A 24,596-nucleotide genomic window follows, 5' to 3' on the forward strand; every position below is an offset into this window, starting at 1 on the left:
GAGGAGTGGAGGTATTTACTGTATCCCCATTGCACAAGTAAGAAAACTGAAGCTCAGAAAGTTCAGTGACAGAGCCAAGGATCCACGGTTAGTAAGTAACAGAACAGGGTTACCAGACACGTGAATTGCGGCCACTAGGTACGGAGGGGAGCTTTAGTGGGGAGGGGGACGAAGAAAGGACGTTTGGGACTGTAGGAAGTTGAAACAGTCGCCTCAGAAGCTGCTTGGAGGTGAGACTGGGCGCCATCCCAAGGCCGGGCTGTGTGCCTCTCGGCGATCCCTGGGCCTCGGGATTTTCCGCGCGCCGGGAGTCTGGCTAGCCGAGTGGGGGCGGCAGGGGGGCGGGGCTTCTCTGGGCCGGCCCCTTGCCCAGGTGAGGCGCTGGCTGCCCGGGCAGGAAGGGATGACGCGACCCCGCGGTGCTCGCGAGTTGTAGGGTGCCCCGGCTGTCGGGCCAGGCCTGCTTGGGGCCCGGGACTGGCCCGGTGGGCAGGGCCTTTGGCGGGGGCGGGGGGCTGGAGTGGAGGGAGAGCGTGCCGCGCCCTGCCAGGCCCAGGTGTCGTCTCCGGGGGCGGAGTTTGGGAACCGGGCCGTGGGAGATTCCCGGCCGGACTAGCTGGCGGCAGTAGAGGGACAGAAACCTACGAGACAAGGCAGGGCCGGGCGGCGCGGGGAGTGCAGAGGGCAGGCAAAGGCGTGGGACCGCCAGCATGTTCTCCCGAAACCACCGGAGCCGGGTCACCGTGGCCAGGGGCTCCGCCCTGGAGATGGAGTTCAAACGCGGCCGCTTCCGACTCAGCCTCTTCTGCGACCCACCGGAGGTGAGAGACCCGCGTCCCTGCCTTCCCCTCCCCGGGCTCCCGCAGCCCGGGCCGCCTGGGCCTCCCGCCCCGCCCGCGCGCGCCGAGGGGCGGAGACGCCGCGGGTCTGGTACAAACTAGTGGTTGTTGACTTAAAAAGTCAGGCGCGGACCGTCTGCACGTTAATCGTACCGTGCCACCCCAGACATTACCTGGCCCAGTTGGGATGATTTGCCTCCGCCTGGACAAACCTCGGGTTGGCTTCAATATAAGGGGCCCTAGGCTCGATTCCCAAAATGTGCCTTACCCCGGTCCTTCCCGGCACCCCGGAGCAAAGGGCGGTGTGCAACCAGGCGGGCTCTAACAGACTCCTGGCCTGGGCGCCCGCTCCTTCCCTGGGCTCCAGCCGCATCCCACAACCTGTCTCAACCGTCTGGGACAGCCTCCATCATCAATCCTGACTTCTCGACCAGGTCTGCTCCCTTCGCTGAAACCCTCCCCAACTGCTTCTCTCTGGCTGGGAGAATCGGGAGTGAGGGGGTTCCTTATTAAAGAGTTGGGATTATTTCCCGCACTCAAACTTTCAGCCTCCTTTCCTGGGGCCTAAGAGGAGTCCAGCCTCTACAATTGCCTCCTCGGCCCACCACTCTCCACGTTGCTCAGGTCTGAGCCTTATCTTACCTGAGCCTTACCTCCCTAAAGAGGCTCAGGAGGGTCTGAAAGATGTGGGGCTGAGCTAGGGCTGAGAGGGCGCGTAGCTACAGCAGAGGCTATCCCCAAGGTCAGCTCTCCTTTCCTGCTTGGCCTGGAAAGGGTTAAGTGAGAGGGCCTTCCTCACCCCTCCCTGCCGGGATTCCAGGCCTGGCTTCTGCACTTTACCCTACAGCCTGCCCAGAACAAAGGCTCTTTCACACCCGTGTCCCAGTGTCCCGGGCCTTCGCTGACTTAGAAGCTAGTGGGCCTCGGGGAGAGGACCTCTGTCGGGTCCCGCATAAGCAACGCCGCCTGGGGCCAGTGTAGGGGAGTGAGGGGCGAGGCCCAGGGACCCGGAGGAGGGGCCTGTGAGCTGGGGCCGCCCCCGGGATAAGCCCGGCCTTCTGGGGGCCGTAGCGGAGGAGCCGGGGCGGAGCCGCTGGGACCCGGCGGAGCGGTGTGTGACTCCGTGGGCCTGGGGTGGAGGGGGGTGGCAAAGCTGCAGCTGGCTGGGAATCGGGGCTGGTTTCCTGTCTGGAAGGGAAGGGGCCCGCAGAGGGGAGCGGGGGCAGCAGCAGCTAGGCACACCCCTGCCTTTCTCCCTCCGTCTCCTCCCTTCTGCTGGAAAAGCGAGGTAATTGTGAACCCAGGGTGGGGCGGGCGGGATGGGGGCCCCAAGTTGGAAGAGGTGGCCCTGGGGGTTGGGCCGCATTTACCCCTCTGTCCCACTCCCTGGGCTCACTCAATCAGGTCCTCACCGTTATCCTTCTTCTTCCTCAAACTAAGCCAGAACCCCTTTCAGAAAGCAACCTCCTGACAAACCCCACGACTCTGTAGAACCTGCATGAAGTGTCCCCTCCCTGCCCCCTTCCAGTTGTGCCTGCCCCTCACACCCTACCGCACACAGATTCTCTGTCCACCAGGCCAGGGATGTGGGCGGGGGCTGGGGAGGGGCCAGAGTCGGAATGAAAGAGCCTTTTTCTTCCACAGCTGGGAGAACAGCTGCCACCAAAGCAAGACTGGACACTCTGTGCCCAGAGTCCCCTCTGCAGCTGGCCTCCTCTCCGGGGACCCTGCTCATCCTCACCTCGCTTTCCTTTCCCTCCATGCCTGGCTCCCATCAGGGCCCTGGAACAGCGGTAGGCAAGGAAAGTTTGTCAGCCAGAGGGGTCTAACGGGAGCGCAAGAGGGACAGGGGCTGCCTCTGCCCTCTGTCCAAGAACTGCCCACCTCTTTCAAGACCAGGGGAGCAGCGGGAGGAATTGTGGGGCAGCGTGGTGCTTGCTCGCCCCACCCTTCTGAGGGGTCAACAAGGGAAGGGGCACCTGGGGGGCACAGAGATGCAGGACAGATTGCACATCCTGGAGGACCTGAATATGCTCTACATCCGGCAGATGGCGCTCAGCCTGGAGGTAACGCCCCCACCCCTGGAGTGCACCTCCTCCACAGCATCCCAGCCCATCTCTGCTCAGCCCTTTCCTGCTGGGGCTGAGCAGGGAGAGCGGAGCCTACTCCAAGTGGGGAGAGGGATAGGTGGTTCTGTAAGCCCTTCGTTGGGTGCTACGTGTGGACCCAGGTTCAGTTCTGCCAAGTAGAGTATTGTGTTGGCCACAGGGTCTTCACACCTATTTCTGGAAGCTCTGTGGGTTGGTGTGGATGTGTGTTCTGGGGCTGAGGGCTCCTTTTAGGTATGTGAAGAAGAGGGGAGTTCAATGTGAGACAGGTTTACAGGAAGGAGATGGCCTTACCAGAGAAGGCGAAGAGGACTCTAGGGCAGGATGTAAGGATTCTGTGGCCCTGAAGATGGCAAGGACCTGTTTATTCTTTTTTTTTTTTTTAATAGATTTATTTTATTTTTTAAAAATTAGTTAGTTAATTAATTAATTTTTGGCTGCATTGGGTCTTTGTTGCTGCTCGCTGGCTTTCTCTAGTTGCGGCGAGTGGGGGGTTACTCGTCATTGCGGTGCACAGGCTTTTCTCATTGCTGTGGCTTCTCTTGTTGCGGAGCACGGGCTCTAGGCACGCAGGCTTCAGTAGCTGTGGCACACAGGCTCCAGAGCGCAGGCTCAGCAGTTGTGGTGCACGGGCTTAGTTGCTCTGCGGCATGTGGGATCTTCCCTAACCAGGGCTTGAACCCGTGTCCCCTGCATAGGCAGGCGGATTCTTAACTACTGCGCCAACTGGGAAGTCCTTTTTTTTTTTTTTTAGTTTTTGGCCGCACCACACAGCACGTGCGATCTTAGTTCCCCGACCAGGGATCGAACCCACGCCTCCTGCATTGGAAGGCAGAGTCTTAACCACTGGACTGCCGGGGATGTCCCTCATTTATTTATTCTTAATCACATTTATTGAACACCTACTATATGTCAGCTTCTTTCTAGATCTTGGGATACCTCAGTGAACAAAACAGGAAAGGTCCATTCTACTGGGGGAACAGACAAGAAGCATGCAAACAAATAATCTCACATAGTGAAATTATGATGAAAACATACAGGGGGGGTGTAATAAAAATCGGGTAGGGGGGGCAGCATTAGATGTAGGAGTCAGGGAAGGCCTCTGTGAGCTCTTTGAGCTGTGACCAGAAGGATATGAAGATATATAAAGATGGGAGGAAGGGCTTTCCAGACCGAGGGCATAGTAAGGGCAAAAGGCTCTTAAATGAGGATGATGGTAATATGTTTGCGGAAGAAGGAGAGCCAGTGGGGCTGGAACATAATAGCTGGGGTCGAGCTGATGTGTGGGAGCCAGATTATGCAGGGCTTTGTAGGCCATGACAAGGCATTTAGATTTTACTCTAAGTGTGATGTTGGCTCGTGGAAGGGTTTTAAGCAGGGGGACAACTTATCTAATGTTTTAAAATGATGGCTGTTGTGTTTGAAAGGAATAGGCTAGGCAGGGGTGGGGGGTGGGAGGGAGAAGGGTTGGCCAGACGAATAGCAGAAGACCACCAGTTAGGAGGTCGTTATAGCCTTAGGGGAGTGAACCTGGTGGTGTGGATTAAATGCTCATGGTGGGGATAGGGAGAAGGGGGTGGATTTCAGATGATGGTGGTAGATCTGACAGGGCTTGCTGATGTACTGGACATGAGGGTGCAGCCAAGAGAGGGCTCCAGGATGATTCTCAGGTGTGTGGCTAAGCAACAGGGTGATGTGGTCATTTACTGAGATGGGGAAGAGAGAGGAAGCTGTGGAAATGACTGCCTGAACCAGGCAGGGGGTTGCTGCTAAGGGAGGTCAGAGGCAGGAGAGTAGAGAGTCTAGCTCAGAAGGGGAATTTATTGCACATGTGTTTGCACCCTCAACCGGGTCCCCACTCCTTAGATCATGATAGACATTACTAGTCAATCATGGCAGTCTTCACCAACAAATCCACGCATGGCCTCACAATCTTTCTCAGCTCAACCTTGGCATAAATTATGCAGGTTGTGTCTTTCATAAGGGCACTGCCTAGTGGCAGGAGTCCTGGCCTGGTTTCAGGTGGTGTGAGGAGGCGACACCTTTATCTAATTTGTTTGCCTGGAGAGGATCATCTTTTTCTAAAATGGAGAAAGGTGCCCAAGGATCCCATTGGGACTCTGACACTACATATTGTCCTGTGTTGGCATATGAGATAAAACCTATTTGCCATCCCTAGTCCTCTGCACTGTCCATGTTACTAGTTACATGTGGCTATTTAAATTTAAAATTTAGTTAATTAAAATGAAATAAAATAAAAAATTTAGTCCCTTAATTACTCTAGCCACATTTCATGTGCTAGATGGGTACTGAACATTTCCATCATTGCAGAAGATCTTATTGGCCATGGCTGGTCTAGGTATTTAAATGTTCGAATTCTGCATGCCTCCCCCTCCATGTAATTTTTCTTCATAGGAGCTCTGCCCAAGTTCCGGGGAAGAGGAGGGGGCTTAGATTTCACTTTGATCATCTCTCATTCAGTCTTGGGTTGGTTGAGGGTGCTGTGTTCTTTCTCCAGGAAGCTCAGCAGTTCCCCAACCCCCATCCCATTGATGTTTCAGGAATTAGCAAGAGAGGTAGTCATGGAAGTGTAAATTCAAGAAGACTTTCTGGAGGAGACAATTTAAGCTGAAAGTAAAGGGAAGGTGGGAGTGCTGGGCCCAGGTAGGGGTTAGACTTTCCCATTTAATCCTCAAACAGTAGGAGGTGGAATTACCACGCCCTGCCACCCCCAGTTTACAAACAGAGGCTCCAGAGGTTAAGTTCTCATGGCTAGTCAAGTTCCTAAGCCAGGATTTGAACTTAGCCCTGGTGGAGATTCTAAAGGGAACATAAGGTGATGAGAAGCAGAGAGGGAAGTCAGAGACAGAAGGGAGTGGGAGGAACTGGAAAGGATGTCCAGAGAGGGCCTAATGTGTGCTGGGGCTTCTGCCCATGACCCATCCTCCTTCAGCCCCTTGGGCCCTGAGCGGAGTCCAGCTTAGGGCTCTTTCCCAGGGGAGTCTGGTGAAAGTACTGCCGGCTTGGGAAGAGAGGGTGTGTGGGTGGGGAGGGGGGCGACATGGAGCTATACCTGAGGTACGGAGATGGGGGTGAAGCCCCGGGATCCAGAGCCTGCGTCAGGATTCCCGAGATGCTCTGCCCAAAGGGTGGGAGATTTCTATGGCACTCTCCACCGAGGGCCGTGGGAGAATGGATTCGGACCCGAGTGCATGGGGGTAGAGTGGTAGCCAGGGTGTCTGCGCCCCCAGTCCGACTCATCCAGGCTGGATACAGCGACTTCTCTGCAGCCCCAGTTATTACGATGTATACACTATCCCCCTCCCGCATGCTCCCGGGCCAGGAGTCATCTTGGAGGGCAACTGCAACCCGGAGGGGCCCTCTGGCCTCCGGCAGCTCCGGAGCCTGGAGCCCTTTCTAGAGTGAGGCCGGTGCTCCCGGAGGTACCGTCCCTCCGCGACTAGGTCTCTGTGGTTAGCACCATCCGGAGCCTAACCGGGCCAGGCGCACAGAGGGTCTGAGGGACCGCCTGAGTCCCGGAGCCCCTCGGCCGCTCTCGCGGCAGTTGGTAGATGATGTCATCGGCGTTCGCTGCGGGCGGGGCGGCTCCCCGGACCGGGCACAGTGCCTGCGTTGCGCCGCACGTGCAATGGACAGGGCTAGGGAAGAATCCGAGAGTGCTGGAGCCGGGACCAAAAGGCTAGTCAGGAGGGGGCCTGCGGACGCTTCTCGGCCCCGCCCCCCTCACCTGTTTGGGGGCGTTTGTGGTAGAAGCTAGATGCAGAATGGGATGGGGGTTGGCAAGCAGCAAACCGTAGCAGAGGTGGGACCCTGGTGCAGGCAGTCATGGTGGGGGTGGGGGCAGCTGTGTAGTCTGAGAGGGCTTCCTGGTGGAGGGGGCGTAGGTACCCGGTTGGCCTGTTTCTGAAGGGTCAGGAAGGGAAATGTGGATAGTGAGGGTGATGAGATGAGGTGAGACGTGATGAAAAGTCTGGCCTAGCCCAAGTAGGGAAGGAAGAATCAGCAGGGAGGCTGGGCAAGGCAATTCCCGGAAGCAGGAATTTCGGGTGTTGAGGTCTAGGAGACTTGAAGGCTGGAGTCATCGGGAAAGAAGCAAGGGCACAGAGTGTGGAAAAGAGCTGGTGTGAGGGAGAAGACAGGTTTTGGTTTTGTGCAGTCACATTCATCCTCCTCTTCCAACCTGTGACTCCACTTGGCTTGCCTTCTGATTTGTACGCTGTAATAGTGTTAGTCTTCCACCTCTTCTCTGAAGCCTTCCCCATCACCTCAGCCAGAAACAAATAGGGTCTGTTTCCTGTGAGCGTGTTTGTGCCATGACATGGCACTTATGGAGCAGCCATTAATGTCTGCATCTCTCACCTCCCAGCTGGATTTCAAATATGGAGCTTTGGACAGCACCGGGATGCTCCAGCGTTATTGGGTGAATGCTACTGGGCTGAAGTAGCATCATTAAAATAAGCACCCTGCCCCCATGCATACCATATGCTGTGCATTGGGTATTGTGCTAAGTGCCTACTCACTCCTGACCTGCTTCACCTGTCTTCCCATCCCCATTCCTTGCCTCTGTCCTTACCTCCCAGACTCAGAGGGCCAGCGGGTGGCAGGTTCCCAAATTTGGGGTGTGTACTGCACTCTGTGCAGCATGGATGAACACTGTAGGTGGTATGCTCCTTCTCCACTGACCCCTTGCCAACTAAATGTCCTCTCTCATCACTTGAGTCTTTGGGGTAAGCCAGGATGGCCTTTACTATCTGTGGCCATTCCCTTTAGGTGGTAGTTCTCAGCCTGGGCTGCACCTCGGAGTCACTTGGGGAATTTTCCAAAAAATGCACATGCCCCACTCTTAGAGATTCTTATTCTGCTACTCTGAGGTGGGGTCTCATAATTTATTATTTTTTTTAACTCAGAAGATTTAAGTTTTTAAAAGGTAACACAATTTCCAATGGTACAGTAGTAAAGAAGCATATATATAAAGTATCATAAATTGATTTTCCATTCCTGGCTCCCAGCCCCACAGCCACTACTATTTTATGCATGTCTATGGATATGGATATGCATATATATATATATATATATATATATATATATATATATATCGTGCACAAATGGTAGCATGCTGTAATACTGTTCTTTCTTTTCTCACTTCATATATTTTGAAGATTGCTTCATTTTTGCACACATGTCTACCTTACTCTTTAATGTCTGCAATAGTCCATATTCCATGGTATAGATGTGCTATAACTTATTTAACCAATGCCCTATTGAAGGACTTTTAATCTTGGTGTTATAAAATGATGCTGCAATGAATATGGCTCTGCCCACAAGTGTAACTGTATCTGTAGGATAAACTCCTAGATGTTGGATAGCTGGATCAAAGGATATGTGAATTTGTAGTTTTTACAGATTTTTCCAAATTGCGCTCAAAAGAGGCTGAAAAAATTTATACTCCCAGAGGGAGTATAAATTTTAACAAAGCCTCTCTGGTTATTTGTGGGCTGCTGAGGTTGAGACTCAACCCTTGCCTTTTAGTTGCCTGAAACATAAGTTTCTTGTCAGTTTCTTGTGGACCACAGTCCACTTGGGAATGAAGGGTGCTTCAACCTGTCCCCCAATTGACATTTCCTTCTCATCCTTATCCCCACTCTGGCTAGGACACAGAGTTGCAAAGAAAGCTAGACCATGAGATCCGGATGAGGGAAGGGGCCTGCAAGCTGCTGGCGGCCTGCTCCCAGCGAGAGCAGGCTCTGGAGGCCACCAAGAGCCTGCTGGTGTGCAACAGCCGCATCCTCAGCTACATGGGCGAGCTGCAGCGGCGCAAGGAGGCGCAGGTGCTGAGGAAGACAGGCCGGCGGTGAGCAAGGGGGAGGCGAGGCTTTATGGGCGTAGAGGCGCAGTGTGTGTGTTTATGGAGTATGGAGTATGGAGCACCCTGAAGATGACTTCCTGGTGAAGACTTACCAGGGGCCTAGAAGACACCTTGGTGTTTTACCACCGCAGTGTGCTGCCCAGAGGTGCACTAGTGAGTCGCAAGACACTGGCTCAGGAAAGCCAGTGTATCTGGTGAAAGGCTGGCAGTCTGAGGAGTAGTAATGCAAAAGTGCTAATTTGCTAAGCCCTGCCTGCGATCTGATGAGTCTGGCTGGCTGGCTTCTGGAAAGCTAATTTTCTCATAGCTGGTTCACCAAATGGCCAATTTGCTAAATGACCAATTTACTGTAACTGACAATAGTTCATTGTACCTGGGGTTTGCCTCATTACAGTCAGGGATTGGGAAAAGAAATAATAATAAAAAAAAATTTAAGGGAAAGCCTACCCATTCACATAAATTAGATTGTGCACTAAAAGGACTCAACTCTTGGATGTGAACCACAACCTACACTGGCATTAGACTCTGCTGATCTGACAAATCCGTAGTGAAATGGTTGAGGCGATGCTCTGGTAAAACTAAAATGTGGGAGAAAATATTTGGCAAATTGATCATTCTGAGAACTGACCATTTTTGGTGAACTGGTCATTTGGAAAATTGGCTTCTGGCAAAGTAACCTGCTTGATCCCACAAGGCTGAGTGGGGAGAAGGTCCAGGCCCCTCACCGACATAGTGTCATCCCAGCTCATCCATGAAGGCTGACACAAGGAGAGGTTGCCAGGAGGCCTCCAGAGTTCACCCATGAAGACACCAGGGGAAGGCTGCTCCATAAAGTTAAACGAAGAGCAAGCAGGCATGGGGACACCTTCTACTGTGAGTTTGCTGTCTCTTAAGAGGCGGCCACTGACAGGCTCTGCCCTGCCCAAGTCCCCACACAGCCCATACAGTGTGATCTGAGGTGCACCCCAAGTCCCTGGCAGCTAAACACATTGCCATCAATGCCACATCATTTAGTTTAAGGCTAAGTCACTAATTTCATTTTAATGAATTATAAATTAGTATGGATAAGCTGGCCATCACCTTAGGAGAGGGACACATGCTCGGTGAGTCCTAATGATGGGCGGGGAGGGGAGGAAGGCCGGATGTTCCCCCCTGCAGTGGGGGGACTGGGGAACTTGGGGCACTGGGAAGGTTCCGCCCATCTAGCCAGAGGGGTAGAGGAGAAATCAAAGCTGAGGGGGAGGATGGAGAGAGATTTGCAGTAAATGGAACACAAATGTTCCCTACTTGGGTTCTTGATTTTCTGACTGATCCAGTACCCTCCTTTATTGAAGTGATGAGATGGTGGAGACAAGCAGCCTCCTTTGTTGTTAAAAAGAAAGCCTGCAAACTCCTCCAAGCCTGGGGGTTAATGGAGAAGAGTCCTTAAAAGGGAGTCTCTCTCTGTGGGCACCTGTGTCCTCAAGCCCCACTTCTCCCTGGCAGGAGTCTGGGGAGGTGGTCAGGAAGGGTGCTTGTGCAGGGGGTGGCCTGAGCTTGTACTGTGCGTGTGAGCTAAGAGCCTCTAACATTCCCAAGCCCAGCAACCTTCTGGGTTCAATTGACAACTCTCCCTAACAGTCCTTCAGCCCTGCCATGTCAGCCTGGCTGGGACCTGGCAGCTGGGTCCTGGGCCAGGGGGGTCCTAGAGCCTTTGGGAACCAGAGCCAGGGGGAATAGTGTCAAGAGGCCAGGCTAGGACATTGTGATTTGCCCACAGGCCTTCTGACAGTGGGCCGCCCGCTGAGCGCTCCCCCTGCCGCGGCCAAGTCTGCATTTCTGGTAAGAAGCACAACTACCCCAGCTGTTGGGATTCTTTGCCCAATGATAAGATCTCCTGCCCCATCTCAACATCTATTCCTACCCCTCTGCCCCTTAGATCTCCGGATTCCCCTCATGTGGAAGGACACAGAATATTTCAAGAACAAAGGCGGTGAGTTCCACACACGTGGGACAAATTTAAGGGAGTGACCCTGAGATTGGAGGTCCCTGTGGGGCACATCTTTACCACTTTTGCTCTCTGTCCCCAGACCTGCACCGTTGGGCTGTGTTCTTGCTGCTGCAGATAGGGGAACACATTCAGGACACCGAGATGATCCTGGTGGACAGGACCCTCACAGACATCTCCTTTCAGAACAACGTGCTCTTGTGAGTACCTCATCCCTGTGGCTCCCTCCTTTCTCTACTCTGCTCGAATCCTCAGATGAGGTAGCTACAGGGGAGGTGAGGAAGAGGAGAGGGAGGAAGGGAGATGGGCTCCCTGTGGAGCTGTCCTGTACTTGCATGTCATCCGTCCTCCACCACAGCGCCGCTCCCTGGACTTCCCCAGACCATCCTCCTGTGCTCTCTTCCTCCCATATTCCTACAGTGCCGAGGCAGGGCCAGACTTTGAACTGCGGCTGGAGCTGTATGGGGCCTGCGTGGAAGAGGAGGGGGCCCTGGCTGGAGCCCCCAAGAGGCTTGCCACCAAACTCAGCAGCTCCCTGGGCCGCTCCTCGGGGAGGCGTGTGCGGGCATCACTGGAGACAGCTGGGGGCTCAGGGAGCAGTCCCATCTTGCTCCCCACCCCGGCTGTTGGGTAAGGCCCCGTATTCCCCCACTGCCCTCAGCTGGCCACAGGTGACCTCTGAGCCGTGTTGAGCATGCAGAACCTATTTTGCACTGCTGCCAGGACATGCGGACAGATATGAATAAGCAGTGGTCACACAGCTGGGAGGCACTCTGGCCTGTACCTCAGGGCTTGTACCCCGAGCCAACTGAGAAGACCAGTAGGAATGCAGGAAGAGCTAGGCTCTGGGGTCATCACTTTTTGGCAGCAGCAAACACATCTTATGTGGATAGAACAGAGTGCCCCTGGTTGAAGCAGGGTAGCCTGGGTCCTGTGGTGTTGCCTACAGGCACCTGGAGGCACCTAGTGGAACCACTGGGTCTCTGAGCAGCAGTTTGAAAACCTTCCAGGTAATGAAGAGAATGCTTATTTTGGAGACAGACATAGATTCAAATTCCAACTCTACCACCTAAGCTATATTTATGGGCAGATATCTTAACCTCTTTAAGCCTCAAGCTGCCTCAGGGCTGTTGTGGGAACACAGTGGGATAACATATTTAAAGCACAGGCCCCGGCACTTAGCAGGAGTGCAGTAAATGTTCCAACCCCTGTGGGGGAGGCCAGCTAGTTTTCTGTGGGGCAGCCTGAACAATGGGGCAGGCCTGCTCAGCTTATAGCTCCTGCCATCCAGCATGCCCCTCATTTGGCTGCTGCCCACTTCTCTGTCCTGCAGTGGTCCTCGTTACCACCTCTTGGCTCATACCACACTCACCCTGGCAGCAGTGCAAGATGGGTTCCGCACACATGACCTGACCCTCGCCAGTCATGGTGAGTATGTGTGTATGTGGGGGTTGCTGGATGGTGAGAAGAGGGGCCGTCGGATGGTCCCCTTCACATTCCCCACCCTCACCCTGCACTTCCTCCTCCCCCAGAGGAGAACCCCGCCTGGCTGCCCCTTTATGGTAGCGTGTGTTGCCGTCTGGTGGCTCAGCCTTTCTGCATGACTCAGCCTACTTCAAGTGGTATCCTCAAGGTGCAGGTGAGGGGCCCTGAGGAGTGGAAGGGAACAGGGAGAAGGCAGAGGAGAGCCAGATCACCGAGGAATCAAAGAACTATTGAAAAAGCAAGATCTCGGTGGAGGAAGGAGGGGCATGGCAAGACGAGAGGAGGATCAGACAGGAGGGTGGGCAGAAAGGAGCAGTTTCTCTGTGGGGGGCTGGGAAGAAGGGTGTTGGGGGTGTGATTCCCCTAGGAAACCTTAAGTCATTTATGCAGCAAGCTGGGGAGCTGCAGGACTGGGTGCGAGTGCATGGAGTCTTGAAAGGCACAAACCTCTTCTGTTACCGGCAACCTGAAGACACAGACACTGGGGAGGAGCCGCTGTTTACTATCGCGATCAACAAGGTGATGAATCCCTGGTGGTGAAGCCAACCAGGTGGCAGGGTTCGGGAGCCTCTCCATCAGGCCCCAGGAGGGTGGGCACAGACCTCAAAGAGATCAAAGCTAGCCTCCTGTTCCAAACAGCACCACACCCAGCTTCAGGGCAAGGGTTTTTGGGACCATATTCTCCCCAACCAGCATCACTGGAAAATGATCGTCCCTTCTACTCACCAACCTTAGCCCCTGCCAAGTCTCGGAGAGGGTTCTATAGCCAGTTTAGGACTTTTCATCCTCCTTCCATCTTTCCCCTCAGATTCAATCTGCATCTCCCTCACCGTTTCCTGGTTTTCTCTCCCAACCCAAGTCCAAGGACCCTCTTTGTTTCCTAGCCCTTTTGCTAGCATTCCTGCCGACTTTTATAAAAGTACTGAGGGACCTCAGGCCTCGGCGTTCCTGTTCCTGCCTGCCTCCTTGCCTTCCCTGCCTCGCTCAATCCCTCCTTCCCTGTCTCCGTCTGCTCCTCTTTTCCTGACTAAGGACGACCTGTCTCATCCCCTTCCTTTCCTGCCATTTCTTTCCACTCCGGTCAGTAGGAGGCAAATGAGAGGGCTTCGTGAAAGCCCCACAAGCTCCTCCTAAGGCAGGGATGACCAAGCCTGCCTGATGTCACTGCTGACTTCTGTGACCAAGGTGAAGGTGGAAGCAGATCCTGTCTTTCTCCTACAGGAGACTCGAGTCCGGGCAGGGGAGCTGGACCAGGCAGTGGGCCGGCCCTTCACCATGAGCATCAGTAACCAGTATGGGGAGGACGAGGTGACACACACCCTTCAGGCAGAGAGTCGGGGAGCCCTGCAGAGCTGGATGGAAGCTCTGTGGCAGCTTTTCTTTGACATGAGTAAGAGGAGGGGGCTGGATTGAACCTTCGGGAGGGACTGTGGATCGTTATTTTTACCAACGGCCTCTATTTCAAGACTGTGTGGAAAGGAATGTAGCAAGGGAGAGGGTAGCCTGGCCCTCTCACAGTCCTCCCCCTACCCACCCCAATCAATGCTCTCCCTTCAGGCCAGTGGAAGCACTGCTGTGATGAAATAATGAAAATTGAAACCCCTGCTCCTCGGAAACCACCCCAAGTACTGGCCAAGCAGGGGTCCTTGTACCATGAGATGGGTGAGTGAAAGTGCACTCTGGGATCCTGATGGGAATTTGGGCTGGGGGCTTCAAGGGAACCCAGATAATGGAGACAGAGAGAAAGCACACTTTGGGCTAAGGAGAGCTCTGGGGACCCAAGTCCCACCCAGTATTCCTTTCCCTTCTCCAACTCTTCTTAAAACCACCTCCACCGAAGTTCAAAACAAAAACCCATAGAACCAGATTCATTTCATGGATTTTTTTTCCCGTAATTTCTTCTTTTCTGTTTCCCTTTCTGCATGCGGATTCCTATCTCTTCCTCTGACCCTTCACTTGCCTGGCACTGCTTTCATTTTCCTCCTCTTTCTTGGCTTCTTCACCTACTTCTGCCCACCCTCCTCTCCCTGTCCACCCTGTCACCCCATATCCCATAGTCTTATCAGAACCTGTGACTCTAGGGGGCCCAAGTGAGGGGCTGCTCCTGCAGGATAATGCAATCTCAGCTGAGATCCAGGCTTTGTTTTCCTCCTACAGTGACAGGTGATGCTCAGGGCTGAGTAGGTCTGGGGCCTAAGCTCTGACTAGCCCCCTCCCCTCAATCCCTTCCCGGTGCCACAGCTATTGAGCCGCTGGATGACATCGCAGCGGTGACAGACATCCTGGCCCAGCGGGAGGGCACGAGGCTGGAGACGCCCCCACCCTGGCTAGCAGTGTTTACAGACCAGCCTGCCCTGCCTGGCCCTTGCTCGCCTGCTTCAGTGGCCCCAACCCCAGCCCAGACCCATTCCCTGCCCTGGGGGAGACCCCGAACGTTCTCCCTGGATGCTGTCCCCCCAGACCACTCCCCTGGGGCTTCTCACTCGGTTGCCCCTCTACCCCCGAAGCGGTCCCCACAGTCCAGAGGCCTCTGCAGCAAAGGCCCACCCCACACTTGGCTCCAGTCACCAGTGTGAGACGGTGTGCTGGCAACAGGATCTGGTCGGAAGAGGAGATGATCTGTGTGCAGTTGGGCTCTGGATTCGGCGCTGTTTGTAGCAGGTTCGCCAGCTTGGCCTCCCCTTCCTCTGCTGGCCTGGGGATAGGCTGGGGAGGGGGAGCAGAAGCCCCTTTTAAGCTGTGGTTGCCATGGTGCTGAGGGAGTCATTCCCAGGGCTGGCTGGGACCCCCTAAACCCTTCCTGGGAGAAAACTGGAACCAACCCTGCCCTACCTCCCTGCACTAACCAGCTTTGAGGATGGCACTGAAGAGCCCTGGGAGGGAACGCACCTCCCTTGTGACTCCCACGTTGACCATTAAAGTTATTTAACATCAGTCTTCACCTGGTTCTTGAGGACAGGTTGCCTCTTGGCTTGGTCTGGACCTGCCACATCCCCTCATCCCTGGAGCTTAGTTCACTAGTTGTGAAGTATGACTTTGATACTGAGTAATCAGACAAGGGCTGGGTGGAGGCAGGTACTTTATAAATACCACAGAGAAAACGGAGGGCTGCTTTTCTCTCACATGCTGCTGAATCTCAGGATCTCAGCGAGGTCATAGCCAGTCACAGCAAAGGAGCTGCCTGAGGGATCACAGAATCGGGCACCACACACCTGGGTGTCGGGTACACACTCTCCATGACGGTGCTCCACCTGGGAGAGAAGAGAGGTGCTCAGGGCCTGCTGCCTCATGCTTGGGTCCTCATTCCACTCCCCTTACAAGACACACCTCAATGTAGCCACCCTCTGGGCTTCTGCTTAGCTTCCAGATGTGTACAAAGGTGTCCTCAGCCGCAGAGAGTAGCTATAAAAAAAAAAGGCAGGGAGGACCAGTGGGAGTCAGAACGTGCTGACAGGGGACTGGTATAGGCTGTAGAGCCCAGTCCAGGTGCCTGAGGAGGGGGCTGCACTGAGTGGCAGAGATAAGCCTGTGGAGTCCCTCTCAACATCCCAGCACCAGGAACAAGGGTATGTAGGGACGGAGGAGGAGACTGACCTTGCCCACCTCAGGAGCCAGATCCAGGGCACAGATGGCCCGGGCGTGGGCGTCGATCTGGACATGTAGAGTTCCTGTACTGGCTTCATACAGACGCACTTGCCCGTTCCCATAGCCTGCTGCTATGGTCCCCTGCCACAGCTGCACAGAAGGGCACGGGACCCTGCAAGGGTGATACCCTACTTTGATTTCCCAGACCCAAGCCTACTCCCCACCCGGAAGCTACCTCAGGAAGGCCTCAGCCCCCTTCCACCTCACCTACCCGAATCCTGGAATTCGGGTCAATAATTTGAATTTGGGCCCCGACCGCCAGACACACAGCAAGCCTGAGTCATCTGCTGTCACCACGTCAGCCACGCAGTCCTGAGGGGAAAGGCAGGATCAGCCCTTCCCTTTCTCCCCTGCTGGGTCCTGTATACAGGGCAGCAGGGGAAGGGAAGCAGTATTTGCATCTTTGCCTCTCCAGGGAAAGGGCGAGATGTGAAGCCATCACTGGCTGGAGGGGTCCCCTGGAGGCATAAAATGCTTTCTTTGTATTCTTTATAGTCTTACTCCCTACCCTGACCCCAACACACACACCATGTGTTAGGGTATATAACTGTCCTCATTGGATGGATGATGAAACTGAGGCCATAGTGTTAGGACCTTCTGGAGGTCTTGCAGTGAGCCAGTCACAGTCATGACTAGACTCTGGGCCTCTTGACAACCCCTAAACCCAGACAGCCAACATAGCCCATGGGCCCAGCTCTGTGCCAGGTGCAGTGTAACATAGAATCAGAAGATACATACCCTGTTTTCAAGAGGTTTACAATCCAACTGGGGAGACAAGAGTTGTCTGAGGGCAGTATCAATTCAGGGTTCAGCTAAGGGAGATCAGTGGGAGCTGGAATAGGGGGAAGGCTTCCTGGAGAGGGTAGCACTGGAGGTGGGCCTGAACTTACCCAAGTTCAGAGAAGGAAGCCACACATGTCAGAGCTGGAAAGTATCTCAGAAACCATCTGTCCCAACTCTTCCATTCACACCAGTATTGTAAAGTGTGAGTGAACTATTAAATGCCATGTAAATGTATCTCAGGCTTCATCACTGGAACTGAGGTTGCTAAAGCCTAGGAAAGTGCAGCAATTTGCCCAAAGTCATCCAGCTGCTTAGTGGCAGAGCCACGGCTGGAACCCAGGTCCCCTGCCTCCCAAGGTGGGAGGCCCCCAGATTCACTGGAACAGTAGGGGGAATCCACTCACCTGTCCCTCGGCAGGCTCGGTGGCAATGTCTGTGACTGGTGTCTGGTGCCCAGCCAGCTCTTCACTCAGTACAATGTTGGGACCCTTGGCTGGGATGTCAAAAACCAGTACCCGGCCTGACCACATTCCTGCAGAACCAGTGCTCCACTGATGGCTTCCTGATCCTCCCAGGTCTCCAGCCACCACACTCAGCACTCCCTCCATCCCAGAAACTTTAGTAACAAACCCACCTCTCACTGCTCCAACAGCCCCACCCCTACATTCACTACCCTTTTCCTATCCCACCCTGCCCCTATGAGCCCTGCCATGGCGTTTTGGAGTCTCTCACACCCCCCTTCATTCCCACCCTTCCCTCTAACACTCCACAATTTCCTCAGACCTTTGGCATCCTCCTGGCCAAAGGCTATACCCCTATACCTCAGCACCTCCCAATGCCCTGCCCTTGGCCCCCTCACCCACACAGATGAAGTGGCCACTGGCAGCAATTCCTCGGGCAAACACAGCCTGCACTGAGAGGGGAAAATGATTAGAAATAGCGTCTCCCCTAGCCCCAGCAAACACTCCCTACCCCCAACCCACTCAGTCCTGCAGGTACCTAGAGAGGCATCTCCAGCATCCAGTGCATGCCAATAGACCATGACGGAGCCATCAGACTCATACATCTGGAAGACCAAGGCAAGGATGGGGTCATGACCAAGCTAACCTTTGCTGAGCTCTGTGCTGACTACTCCAATTACTCATGTTAGCCTTAACCCATCTAATCCTCAAAACCACCCTGGGAGGTAGGCACTACTTTTATCTCCATTTAACAGAGGAGGACACTGGGGCTCTGAGAAGTTAACTAAATTGCCCAAGGTCATACAACTGATAAAAGGGCAGATATTGGAGATGGCACTTGAGAACTGGAAAACAAGGAAGGAATGAAGATGAGAAATAAGGAAGAGGGGGCTAAGCATTTGAACAGCTTGGAAATGTTTAGAAATAAATGGGGTAAGGTCTAGGGGCCTTGGAGAGAAGTTGAGAAGACTCTAGTGGGGGAGGGTAGGAAGGTCCTCTTCTTACTTGTATTCCTCGATGTGAGGTGAGTACCAGCAATACGCGGAAAGGGAGGACACACCAGTGGACCTAGAGGGAGGTGAATCAGAGTAGGAAGAAGTGGTCAGAGCAGGGGAATGAGGACGCAAAAGCGTGGAAATTCAGATGGTTAGGGAAGGCCTATTCCTTGAGGTTTGGAGAGGAAGGACTGGTTTAGGGTTGGGTTCAGCAACACCACTCCTAACTCCACGCCTCACCTGGGTGATAAGTGGGGGGCTCACTCCAGCGCCCTCCTTAGCTTGGAGTTGGCGCTGGGCCAAGGGCACACCCTCAGGAGCAGCGCTGAGAAGCTGGGCGCTGGGTCCATGGACTACTCCAAAATGTGTGAGGTTGCGGACGGGCAGCTGCAGCACACTGAGGTTGTTGCACAGGGCGGCGGCTGAGCCTCGAAGGGGGATGGAGCGCTCCCGGCGGAACATCCTTGGGGAGCGACGTCCGAATCACAGGCGCGCGGAAGACAGACGACAGCGGAGATTCCTGTGGGGGCTGGGAGGTGGGAGTGGGTGCTGTCACGAGGCACTGGGAAAGACCCCTGAGATTGGGTAATGATGTGAATGAGGGCCTCGAGGATGGTGATGGGGGATCACATGGCGTGGGAAGGGTATTGTGGAGCAGGCGAGGGGAACCCTAGGGCTGAGTCATGAGGCGACAGGGGTTCCCAGAGGAGGAATTGCGGTGGCCCAGGACTCAGTGGCCCCAAGAGCCCGAGCCAAGGCGGGATGAAGCAGGGTAGCCCCCCAGGCCCTTCCTCCCTCGGCCTGGCTCCCCGAAGCCCCGGACCAGGTCAGAGTTCACACCAGCAGCTTGCCGGACACGAGAAGCGTCCAGACCCTCCGAATCCGCCGCCACCATAGAGACGACGCACGTACGCACGGCCGTTGGGTGGGGCGAGCAACCCAAACGTGCAGCGCGCTGCGCTGCTGCCAGGTCAACTGTAGGCGGGGCGAGCCCGCCTGCGGCGTGGTTGCCGAGGCGACCGATAGGCGGCAGCAGCAGCGGCGGCGGGACAGGAAAGCAGCTGGATTCCCGGGGCTGGAGCTACAGCTGCGGCGATGGCGCACGAAGGCCCGGTGAGCTTTAGCTCAGCTGAGGGTGCCCCAGAGCGGGGATAGACCGTTAAGATCGGTGTCCGGAACCGTGGGCCAGCTCTGTGCCACCCGGCGCCCGCCCTCCATGAGGGCGTTCAAGATGACCAAGGAAGCCATGTCGGTGCACTAGGGCAGAAAATCTACACCTGCACCACGCCCACTCACAAGCATTGTCACACTTGGTACCTGAGGGAAAGGGGTTAAATGGGTGGTGCAGAGCTCAAGAACAAGAAGTGACTTTGGAAACAGTTAATGCATGTATAATAATGTTTCTTATACTGAGGTACACGTTTAAATGGATAAACCAGAATTAGGCATTGGGGAGAGGTGTCGCTAGATATGATACATTTCGAGAATTTCAGGAGGAAGAAATGGATTAAACAACAATTCTGAGGCTGCACTTGAAAGTCAATTGTTTAAAAGGCAAGAAACTTTAAAATAAACAGATTTGAAGAGAATTCGTGCAACAATCTCTGGCCCCTCTGCTCCGGCCACTTATAGGTACAGCCATTATCACGGGTGTCACATGAGACGCTGGGTGGGGAAGTCTAGGGAACCAACTCTCCTCTCCCAGCCCTAGCTGCTCTGCTCTGGCCAAGCCTGGACTGGGCCGTGGGCCATTCCCTGGGCTTGCCAACAGGACTGTTCTCTCTAGCAGAGAGAGGAAATGAGGCTTAAGGGATTTTGAGTTCAGCGTGAGGTTTAGGAAACACCAGAGTTGGGGGAGAATGAATTTTGGGGAGTACCATGTATGAGGCAATAAGGGTGGGGATGGGGAGGCAAAGGTTTGGGAAGATTACGTTGGGAGGTAAATTTTAGAAGGAATCAGGTTCAGGGAGACTGTTGTGGGGAAATGAGAAAACTCCCAAGAATCTGCTACTAAATTCCTATGTCCTTAATATGGATTTTGGGGGGACTAGATTTTTCTTTTTCAGTGGATTTTTCTTGATTATAAAAGGATACAAAGTCACTGTAGAGAACTTATAAAATGGACAAGAGTGTAGGAAAGAAACATATCCACTGTTACAATTTTTGTGCTTTCCTTTTCTTCAACACATTGGTTTACATATCTGAGATCATACTTGATATGTAATTTTGTATCCTGTTTCTTTCAGTTAACATTACATCATAAGTATTTTCCTATGCTATTGTAAATTCTTCCTAAAGACTGCCTTTAATCACTGAATAATAGTCCATCATAGCACACAATTAGCCACCTATTCTCTTTTTGTTAGATGTATGTTTTCAATATTCTGCTATTATAAATGACATCACAGGGAATATTTTAGAGAATATGTTTTTATTTTCATTTCAGAATATGCCTTTGTGTGTGTTCATAAAACTGGAATTAGTACTTTTGAAGGTTGGACAGCTTTTCAAAAGTTTATTAGTCATCAACAGTTCCACTTCTGTGAAATATTATGTCCTTTGCTTATTATCCTTGGAGGTCTTATGATTTTTTAAAAATTTATATGCATTTTTAATGTATTTGGGGATATTTATCCTTTTTTAAAATTTGTTGCTCATATTTTTTGTTTAGGAAGCAGGATAAAGTCAAACTCTGGAGTCAGACAGACCTGCATATGAAATATGACTCCACTACTTCCTTGCTCTGTTGTCCTGGGAAAATTCTGTAAAATGGGGATAAAAATAGTATGTAGTCTAAAAAATGTAGGAATCGAATCCATGTATGTGACTGATATACTTTAAGTGCCAGTAAATGAAAACTACTATTATCACCTTCTAATTAGGAATGTTTTTTAAAATAAGCAGAGGAAAATTTGACCTATATATATATATACTTATCTACCCATTTCTTTATTATTTCTTACATTACTTTTATGCCTAGGCAGCTGTTTCTCACCCAGAGATTATATGACAATTTAAACTATTTTCCCCTACATTTTAAAATTAATTTTATTTATTTTTGGCTGTATTGGGTCTTCACTGCTGCATGTGGGCTTTTCTCCAGTTGCAGCGAGCAGGGGCTACTCTTCGTTGTGGTGCGTGGGCTTCTCATTGCGGTGGCTTCTCTTGTTGCAGAGCATGGGCTCTAGGCATATGGGCCTCAGTAGTTGCAGCACATGGGCTCAGTAGTTGCAGCGCGTGGGCTCTAGTTGTGGCTCGTGGAATTAGTTGCTCCTCAGCATGTGGGATATTCCCAGACCAGGGATGGAACCCATGTCCCCTGTATTGGCAGGTGGATTCTTAACCACTGCACCACCAGGGAAGTCCTGTTGACTTTTCTTTCTCAAGTTCTTGAACTCTCAAGAGTTTTGAACACTTTGAACTAGTGCAAATAGCAAGGACTGTGCAGTTAGAGCTATATATAGCCTGGGTTCACTGTGTAATCCCAAGCAAGTGGAGGTAAACTGCTGTCAGGTTTCAGTTTCTTTGTCTGTAAAATGGGCTTAATGAGCTGTTATGAAAATTAAATTAGCTAGGTCACACACCTGAAAAGCATCTGTCGTATAGTAGTCTCTTAGTAAATTATCCCTCTCTAAAGGCTTTCTTTCCTACTAGACAACTTGAAGAAGCTTCCTCCTAGCCCATAACTGCTTCTCCACTCCTCGGTTTCCCGCCCTGATTGCCCTGTTCCTTTCCCACAGAAGCAGGTCCGAGACCGCGGGGTGACCCGATCCAAGGCGGAAAAGGCGCGGCCGCCTACGGTTCCGGTGCCGCAGGTGGATATAGTGCCTGGGCGGCTCACTGAGGCCGAGTGGATGGCGCTCACGGCTCTCGAAGAGGGCGAGGAAGTGGTGGGGGACATCTTGGCTGATCTGCTGGCCCGAGTCATGGACTCTGCCTTTAAAGTCTACCTGACCCAGCAGGTGGGCCTGGATCCTTGTTCTCCAGACCCATCTCCCCTCTCCCTGACCCATCTCCCCTCTCCCTGACCCCTCCCAGCTGGGCTGAGACCCTTTCTCGCCTCTGCAGTGCATTCCATTCACCATCAGTCAGGCACGGGAAGCCATGCTGCAGATCACCGAGTGGCGCTTCCTGGCCAGGGACGAGGGAGAATCTGCAGTGGCAAAGGACCCCACATGGGGCGAGGACGAGGAACCCTTGTCTTGCACGACGGACGCCTGGGCTCAGGGATCCGTGCCCGTGCTGCACGCGCTGACCTCGGTAGGGCTGGAGGAGACCTTCCAAGGCGAAGTAAGCTCAGCCCCCAGCTACCTCCCAGCTGTCACCGCCGCCGCGTCTTCGATCTCCTCAGGGCCTCACTGGACTGCTCCAACCTCCTCTCTACCCTTTCTGACATCTCACCCCTCACCCCTCACCTCCACCCTGGTGCATTTCCCCAGGACCAAGAGAACGTGGACCAGATCCCTTTAGGAAGATCGTGGATGGATACAGGCTCTCAGGAGCGGTGGGAGCGTCCTCCTGAACTGAGAGTCACTCCGGGCCCCCTACCCACCCCGGTCCTGTTTCAGGAGACAGGGCCCAGGGGTCCTTTAGAGAAACTGGACGACCAGGCGAGGGGCCACCTGTTTGCTGTCGGATCCTTGAACGCGAGCAGCCAACCGTCGGGAGAGATGGCGCCCGCCGGCCGTCCCCACCCTTCTCTGGAGCTGTCCTTGGTAGCCAGCCCTCAGGCCTCTGTTGAGAGGGCACAGCCCCTCAGCTCAGTTCTCGCTCGAGGACCTCTACTACTCCCCGCCGCAGCCGCACGCGGCTGGAGACCGGCCGGAGCTCAAGGAGGAGAAGGTGCCCCGCATCCCCTCGGTCGTGTTGGTGTCCGGCCCCTCTGCGGGCGGCCCCACCGCGCTCAGCACCGCCGGGGGTATCCCGCCGCAGCAGCCCGGGCGCGCCGATGCGCGGCCCAGCGCGCTTCACTACAGAATGGGCCGCAAGGCGGCGATGGCGCGCCTGGACCCGGCGCGGCTGCCGCGCCACTGGGTGCGCCCGCTGGCGGAGGTTCTGGTCCCAGACTCCGAGGCGCGCCCCCTGGAAGCCTACCGCGGGCGCCAGCGGGGCGAGAAGACCGAGGCCCCAGCCGGACCGCAAGCCTCCTCCCCCAGCGTCCGCGTCTCCCCGTCAGTGTTCTTCGCTATCCCGCCTGGCGTTCCTTTCCGAGACTTGGGCCCCGGCCCCAGCCTCCAATTCCCTACTTTAAGTTTAGGCCTACCGTCGCCAGGTTTTGGTTCAAAGCTGCCCTTCCCCAGTCCGGGGCTCCGTTTTGTCGTCACACACCCGGCGCGCCCCGACGTGGCCCGCAGCCCCAGCCCCAGACTATGGCCGGGTGCCAAGTGGCCCAGCGGCTGGGAGGGGCAGGCCGAGTTGCTGGGTGAGCTGTGGGCTGGCCGCACCCGCGCACCTCTGCAGGGCCTGGACCCTGGGGACGGGGAGAGCCAGGATCCTCACAAGTGGCTTCATCCCGTGGCCCGAGTGCTCGAGGCCACGTCCCAGGTGATGTGGAAGCCCGTGTTGCTGCCGGAAGCACCGAAGCTGGCTCCTGGTGTGAGCATGTGGAACCCAACCACCCAGGTGCTGCTCAGCTCTGCTGAACCTCAAAAGGAGGACAAAGAAGGCAGCACCTCTCCTCCATCCACACAGGCGCCCCGAAGCCCCAGGTGACCGTGGCACAGCTAATGAAGAACTCAACCCCCAAAATGTGGTCACTCCCCTCCAAGCACCTGCCCCATTCTGAGCCCTGAACCTCAGGCAGTGTGAAACCTACCTTCCTTCTGTCTGCTTGCCAGAAATAAACACCTGAGTTGCCTTAAGTATTGGCCTGCTGTCTGTCAGTTTCTTCCAAGTGTGTGCTCTCGTGAACTGGAGTGGTCTAGAAGAATATAGAACACTGGCTCCAGGGAATAATTCCACTACACCCTTAGGAGACCCTGCTTCAGGGCCAAGGTGGCTCCCCAGCAGAGGCATTCTGGAGAACCATCCCCATCTCCACAAAGGAGCAGACATAAGGGTTCCAAGTGGGCTCTGCCTCAGTTTGGAGAACTTATGAGAGTCTCCTTCCAGTAGGGGAAGAAGGGGGTGGCCCCACTTAAGCACAGAGTGATTCGAGACATGAGGAATTTAATTTCCAGTCCCTGGAGCTCTGTCCATTCATCTTAGAGTGCAAATCCAAGTTTCACTTGGAGACACATTTGAGCCTATGCAGGGTTTAGGGAAACCCAGACTCTCTTGATCTTTGACTTGGACCAGCAATGGAGTGAGGCAATCAGATAGCTAGGGAAAACAATTTAAGGAGGAATTCACTCTCAGTTTCAAACGGGATGCTAAAGCACACCCACGAGTGAGTGCCTCCTTAAAT

At 54.0% G+C, this 24,596-nt stretch overlaps 3 protein-coding genes across 11 annotated transcripts; 2 read left to right on the forward strand and 1 right to left on the reverse strand.

Moving 5' to 3' along the window:
• Positions 1-339: 339 nt before the first annotated feature.
• On the forward strand, positions 340-14,970 carry RTKN (rhotekin). Of its 6 annotated transcripts, XM_059942538.1 has the most exons (13): positions 2,031-2,127; positions 2,484-2,905; positions 8,620-8,819; positions 10,594-10,655; positions 10,753-10,806; positions 10,904-11,021; positions 11,242-11,451; positions 12,155-12,249; positions 12,354-12,460; positions 12,697-12,825; positions 13,528-13,696; positions 13,864-13,968; positions 14,548-14,970. In XM_059942538.1, exons 2-13 carry the CDS (start codon positions 2,834-2,836, stop codon positions 14,880-14,882), a joined length of 1,656 nt encoding a protein of 551 aa, XP_059798521.1. In that variant the 5' UTR covers positions 2,031-2,127; positions 2,484-2,833; the 3' UTR covers positions 14,883-14,970. The 6 variants fall into 6 exon arrangements, with proteins under 6 accessions (XP_059798524.1, XP_059798519.1, XP_059798522.1 ...); XM_059942541.1 differs by lacking the exons at positions 2,031-2,127; positions 2,484-2,905; positions 14,548-14,970 and adding exons at positions 340-821; positions 14,364-14,524; XM_059942536.1 differs by lacking the exons at positions 2,031-2,127; positions 2,484-2,905 and adding an exon at positions 345-821.
• Positions 14,178-19,113, reverse strand: WDR54 (WD repeat domain 54). 4 transcript variants are annotated; one of them, XM_059942543.1, is made up of 11 exons: positions 19,031-19,113; positions 18,431-18,719; positions 18,201-18,263; positions 17,734-17,800; positions 17,594-17,647; positions 17,139-17,266; positions 16,163-16,263; positions 15,910-16,063; positions 15,634-15,708; positions 15,430-15,557; positions 14,178-15,012 (listed from the first exon to the last, which is right to left on the reverse strand). In XM_059942543.1, exons 2-11 carry the CDS (start codon positions 18,650-18,652, stop codon positions 14,871-14,873), a joined length of 1,134 nt encoding a protein of 377 aa, XP_059798526.1. In that variant the 5' UTR covers positions 18,653-18,719; positions 19,031-19,113; the 3' UTR covers positions 14,178-14,870. The 4 variants fall into 4 exon arrangements, with proteins under 4 accessions (XP_059798526.1, XP_059798525.1, XP_059798529.1 ...); XM_059942542.1 differs by having other exon boundaries at positions 15,901-16,063; XM_059942546.1 differs by having other exon boundaries at positions 14,925-15,012; positions 15,397-15,557.
• A 104-nt stretch (positions 19,114-19,217) lies between these two features.
• On the forward strand, positions 19,218-24,051 carry C13H2orf81 (chromosome 13 C2orf81 homolog). Its single transcript, XM_059942579.1, is given in 5 exon segments — positions 19,218-19,303; positions 21,931-22,152; positions 22,259-22,591; positions 22,594-22,949; positions 22,951-24,051. Coding segments are annotated over 5 exon segments (1,881 nt in total). The 5' UTR covers positions 19,218-19,285; the 3' UTR covers positions 23,903-24,051.
• Positions 24,052-24,596: the final 545 nt, after the last annotated feature.

Source organism: Balaenoptera ricei, chromosome 13 (assembly GCF_028023285.1).
Source record: "Balaenoptera ricei isolate mBalRic1 chromosome 13, mBalRic1.hap2, whole genome shotgun sequence".
In the NCBI taxonomy this organism is placed as follows: domain Eukaryota; kingdom Metazoa; phylum Chordata; class Mammalia; order Artiodactyla; family Balaenopteridae; genus Balaenoptera; species Balaenoptera ricei.